This window comes from Pan troglodytes, chromosome 9 (assembly GCF_028858775.2).
Source record: "Pan troglodytes isolate AG18354 chromosome 9, NHGRI_mPanTro3-v2.0_pri, whole genome shotgun sequence".
NCBI classification, from domain to species: domain Eukaryota; kingdom Metazoa; phylum Chordata; class Mammalia; order Primates; family Hominidae; genus Pan; species Pan troglodytes.
In genome coordinates, this window is record NC_072407.2 from 9,316,734 (window position 1) to 9,322,133 (window position 5,400).

General features: G+C 36.3%; 1 protein-coding gene across 1 annotated transcript; it reads right to left on the reverse strand.

Moving 5' to 3' along the window:
* Nucleotides 1-2,859: 2,859 nt before the first annotated feature.
* On the reverse strand, nucleotides 2,860-3,732 carry LOC466372 (olfactory receptor 51I2-like). The gene has a single exon (XM_003951808.4). It carries the CDS (start codon nucleotides 3,730-3,732, stop codon nucleotides 2,860-2,862), a length of 873 nt encoding a protein of 290 aa, XP_003951857.2.
* Nucleotides 3,733-5,400: the final 1,668 nt, after the last annotated feature.

Below are 5,400 nucleotides of genomic sequence, written 5' to 3' on the forward strand. Positions count from 1 at the left end.
GGGAAAGACTTTATATATTGCTTATATTTGAATAACAGTTTTACTCTATAAAATATTCTTGAATATCAGTTTTCTTTTATCCCTGAGCGCTTTGAAAATTTCATTCTACTCTCTCTTGGACTGCGTGATTTCTATTGAGATGTTTGTTGTCACAGGATTTGGAGCTCTTTTATATGCTGTTTGTTTCTCATCTCTTCTGCTTTTAGGATCATCTTTTTGCCCTTGACCTGATGTCTTGGCGTAGTACTCTACTATATCTAGGACTACACTTAGAATGAATAATATGTAATAAACCATAGTAAGTGAAGTGAAGTTGCTGGCTTAAAAAATATTTATTTATTGTAAGCATAAGAAAATTTGACCGATGTAATCTTAGATGATAGTTCTAAAAGTGTTGGTTGAGGAAGTAGAAGAGAATCAGTACCTAAGCAGTTAAACTAATGTGGGTGAAGGCCCCTTTTATAAAGATCCTCTTGAGAAAACATTTATACATTATTAATATATGACTATAATTAGAGGAAACAGAGGTGAGTGAATTTTGTCCTCATGAATCTCAAAGGAGAAAATGGTTTACAGAATTGCTTGGTGTTCTTCAGATTCCAATTTTAAAGTCAAATCTGAATTTTAAGTTATGAGACCACTGATAATATGGTGGGCTGAAGAATCAGGTTTTTAGTTGGATTGTCTGGTTTCGAGTTGTGATTCTGCCACTTATTAACTCTTTGACTTGGGGCATGATGACTTGACTTCTCTATGTTTCTGTTTCTACATTTGTAACATGTAGACAAACTGATAATTTCTTCATATATTTGTTCCGTGGATTAAATGAACTAATCTATATAAATCACTTAGTATGGTACACTATAGCTCGTGACAGAGAAATTTATGACTTTAATTTTTATGTACTTGAGCTTAAAATTAGCATTTAGAGAGACTGTCAGGAATTGTGAAATTTGTGTATTCATGTATTGTAGTCAGATTTGGTGAAAAAGTAATTACTTAATAAAATGTAATTACTTATTGAGCAAATTTTACTAGGAACTTTGCTAATTGCTTCATGTGCACCATTTCATTTAATCTTCAAGATCATAAAAGCTGGATTTTATTTTCTTATCCATTTATAAATGAATAAATTATATTCAAACAGGTCATACTACTAGCAAGATCCCACAATTATTAATAGCAAGATAGCTAAGATTTCAACCTAGGTACATCTGGTTCAAGTGTATAACATCACACTGAGGACTTGGCTCTTGGGTGTACAAGTTTTCCATTGTGTGAACTTGATAAAGTTACAAAAATTATCTGTTAGTTTTTTCATGTATACCATAAGAATAGTAATACAGGACCGTAATGGAGGTTACCAATAATTATTGTTAAGGAAGGACTTCTAAATTACTCTGAAATTTTGAGAATTTTTTTTTAAATCCCATGTTGTTTTTATGACTTTACTACATTGAACACTTTCAAAGGTGTTTCATATATTAAAATTTTTTTTAAGTCCATAAATTAATTTCGAGGAAGACAGAAAAAAATATAAATTGTGCCACTCATTACTTTATACATATTTTTATTTGACCAAACCTTCTATTAGTTACTTGGTTTACTGATAATCACTCAAGACTGTGTGGTTTAATAGGATATTCACTGTGGTTCATGGAAATTCAAAATTATCTGAAGAAAACAAAAAGTTGGGCTCTGCAATCCCTGTCTGAGGGATTTTCTAGAATTCTTCTGGTCCTCCCTACCTTTCTGTTTGTCAGAAGCATGTCTACTACCAAGTGACTCATGTCACCGAAGACTATTACAGGAGTAGGCCTTGCTTTTTCTGTTTTTTAGTTATTTTCTTCTAAAACAGTATTTTCAAATAGTTGTGTTTTTTTTTCTTTCTAGTATTGAACTCATTAAAAATAAAATAGCTTTCTAAAGCCAAACAGTTTCCTCCTGACCAGTTAAAAGTTCTCTCTGCTTCATGGTGCATATTCAATTAAGATTTAACATTAGCACATTGAGTATAATTTTTTTAAGAATGTTTTTATTACAGAAATTGTAAACTACACAAAGTAAACAGAATATTATAATTAATTTCCAGGCACCCATGACACAACTTCAACAATTATCAACATTACACCATTCTTGTATTTTCCACACTTGTATTCACTATGCAATCTAATCATCTGTATTATTGTTACTATTTTCCTTTTTGTTATTATTATCATTCAGAAGTTTTGATGTAAAATTGATGTACCTAGAAATGTGCAAATCTTAGCTGTACCGTTTTGACAAATTGACAAAACAATGTCACCACATCCCTAACACAACAAAATATTTCCATCTCCCCAGAAATTGCCTCATGTCTCTCCCCATTCTTCCATCTTTATATCCATCAAAGGTAAGCAGGGTTCTGATTTTTTGACATTAAATTAGATGTACATGTTCTGAAACTATACAAACAAAATAATACAATACGTACTCTTTTGTGTCCTGATTATTTTCCTTCACAAATATGTATCACTAATTTTAATATAACCAGAAACTTAAACCTCCCCAAGACTCTTTCTACATATTCCCAGAACCAAATGTCACTGAATTGAGTATTCAAGGATTCAGCACACAAAGTGTGTCATCACCAGGACAAAGCCTGTGTTCTATGCCTCCTCCCACAATTTTATTTCAGAGTAATGCCATTTCCTATTCCCAGGGAAATATATAAAACGCTTTTTTTTCTTCATCTACAAAATGTTAAAGCTCATTAACAAGCAATAATAAGCCATGGAATTTTTCATATTTGCAAAACTAATATTCAGGTAATAAAGCCTGATCTAAGTGCCTGTGTTGTCAGGGTATCTTCGGTCTCCATTAGAACTCACCCCTCTTCCTGGATAGTGTAAGAACAACGCTGTTGCGAATTTCTTTGATTTTGATACTATAGACAATGGGGTTGACCACAGGAGGAAAGAAGAGGTAAGCATTGGCCGTGACAGTCTGGAAAAGTGGAGGTAAATGCCGTCCAAAGCGGTGCATCAGGGAGAGGCTGACCATGGGCACATAGTACACAAGCACAGCACATATGTGCGACACACATGTGTTGAGTGCCCGCCACTGCCCTGCTCCAGAAGCTATTTCCAGTACTGTATGAAGAATCAGCACATAAGAAACCACAATGAACAATAAGTCCAGTCCAAATGTGAAGGTAATGACAAATAGAGCCAGGATGCTATTGGGGCGTGTGTCCCCACAGGGCAATTTGATCAGATCTGAGTGGAGGCAATAAGAGTGTGTGAGGGTATTGTGGCCACAGAAAGGCAGACGCCTCAGGAGAAAGAGCAATGGGAGCATAAGCATTACACTGCGCAAGGCAATGGCGGCACCCATCCCAGAAATGCAGGCAATTGTCAGGATGGTTGTGTAGGGCAGTGGGCTGTAGATGGCCACAAAGCGGTCCACTGACATTGCCAGAAGGTAACCTGACTCCATAAGAGTGAAAGAGTGCATAGAAAACATCTGGAGCAGACAACCACCAAAACTGACATCGTTAATGCCAAAGAGGAATATGCTTAACACAGTGGGCATGGTGGGAGCAGAGACACCAAGTTCAACAAAGGCCGGCATGGCCAGAAAATAGTACATGGGTTGGTGCAAGGAAGAGTCAATTCGGATGATGTGAAGAATGATGCCATTTCCCGGAAAGATGATGGTGTATATCAGGCAGAAGGGGATGGATATCCACATAGTGTTCTGCCTCCAGTCCTGGGATGCCAACGAGAGTGAATGTTGTAGGTGTGAATGTTATGGAACCATTGAACATAAGTTCATGTCAGAAATTGCCATCACTTTAGAGCAGATTGTGCTGTTAAAAGACTCAGTTTTTAAATTTCTATGGATTTCAAGGAAATGGATAAATGATTGTGGCCCTGTTAACCAAAATAGCAGTAAAAATGGCTTTGGCTACTGATTTAATAACTGTAAATTAAGGATGTTGGATTGCTTGAGATTTTAGCTCTAACTCTGCTTCAATATGTAAGATACTTCTAATTGAGTCTAGATAATTGTTCTATAGGTAAATTAGTGTCCTGGATGCTGGTGCTTCAGCCAAAAAATGAAAAAGATACAATTAAATGAAAGCCTTTATCTTACTATAGGACTTGAGTGGAGGAAATCCAAGAAAAGAATTCCAGATGGTGCTTTCTTCGAACAAGTAATTTGGCATAATTGGACACCTGGTTTCTTCTCATTTGTAAGTTAGTAAAGCTGGGAGTTGGTGCTAGTAAAGCTGGGAGTTGGTGCCAGAAAAGAGAGCAGAAATATTAATTTATTTCTTGTTTGTAGGCTATAGAGCAAGCTTGTCCAACCTGTGGCCCGTGGGCTGCATGCGTCCCAAGATGGCTTTGAATGCTATCCAACACAACTTTCTTAAAACATTATGAGATTTTTATGGGACATTTTGTGATTTTTTTTTTTTTTTTTTTTTTGCTCATGAGCTGTCATTAGTGTTAGTATATTTTATGTGTGGCCCAGGGAAGCCAAAAGATTGGACATCCCTGCTGTAGAGTTTCTCAGTGGTTGGAATCAATATTTGCAGAGCCTTGTAGCTTTTTCAAAGATTTTTCCCCTGCCACATTGAAGAATAGCTTGAGCAATAGCCACTCTTCTTTCCAGGTGGAGTTTGTGAATTACTTTAGAGATGATCTTTATCTGGGAAGAATTACTGATATATTATCTCTTCGTTTAGCTAATGTAAGGTTATTAGATACTTTTCTTTAAGGAAGGATACACCAGGACCTGCCTTAATAAGGCTTGATGACATTTATATTCCTTCTAATACATCATAATATGTGTGTCGTGCAGAGATAAACTTGTATAGAAGCCGATATGACTGCTTGTATTAAAGAAACAAAGTTTAATTCATCGTTTTGTTGTTGTGTTTTGCTTACATTTTATGTATTTTGTTGAATTGTGTTTAATCACAAGAGTAATGCATGCCTGATATGGTTTGGATCTGTGTCTCCACCCTAATCTCATGTTCAGCTGTAATCCCCAGTGTTGAAGGTGGGGCCTGGTGGGAAGTGATTGGATCATAGGAGCAGAGTTATCATAAATAGCTTAATATCAGTCCCTTTTGGTACGTATAGTGGGTGAGTTCTCATGAGATATGGTTGTTTACTACCTCCCTGCCTCTTCTTCCTGCTCCAGCCATGTGAAGACACCTGCTCCTGTTTTGCTCTCTGCCATGATTATAAGTTTCCTGAAACCTCCCTAGAAGCTGAGCAGATGTTGCCATGCTTCCTGTACAGCCTTTAGAACTGTGAGCCAATTAAACCTCTGTTCTTCACCATTTACCCAGTCTCAGGTATTTCCTTATAGCAAGATGAGAATGGACCAGTACAGAAAATTGGTACC

Bases quoted from the DNA above. Each gene is read 5' to 3' on its own strand.
- LOC466372 (XM_003951808.4), bottom strand. From the start codon at position 3,732: ATGTGGATATCCATCCCCTTCTGCCTGATATACACCATCATCTTTCCG.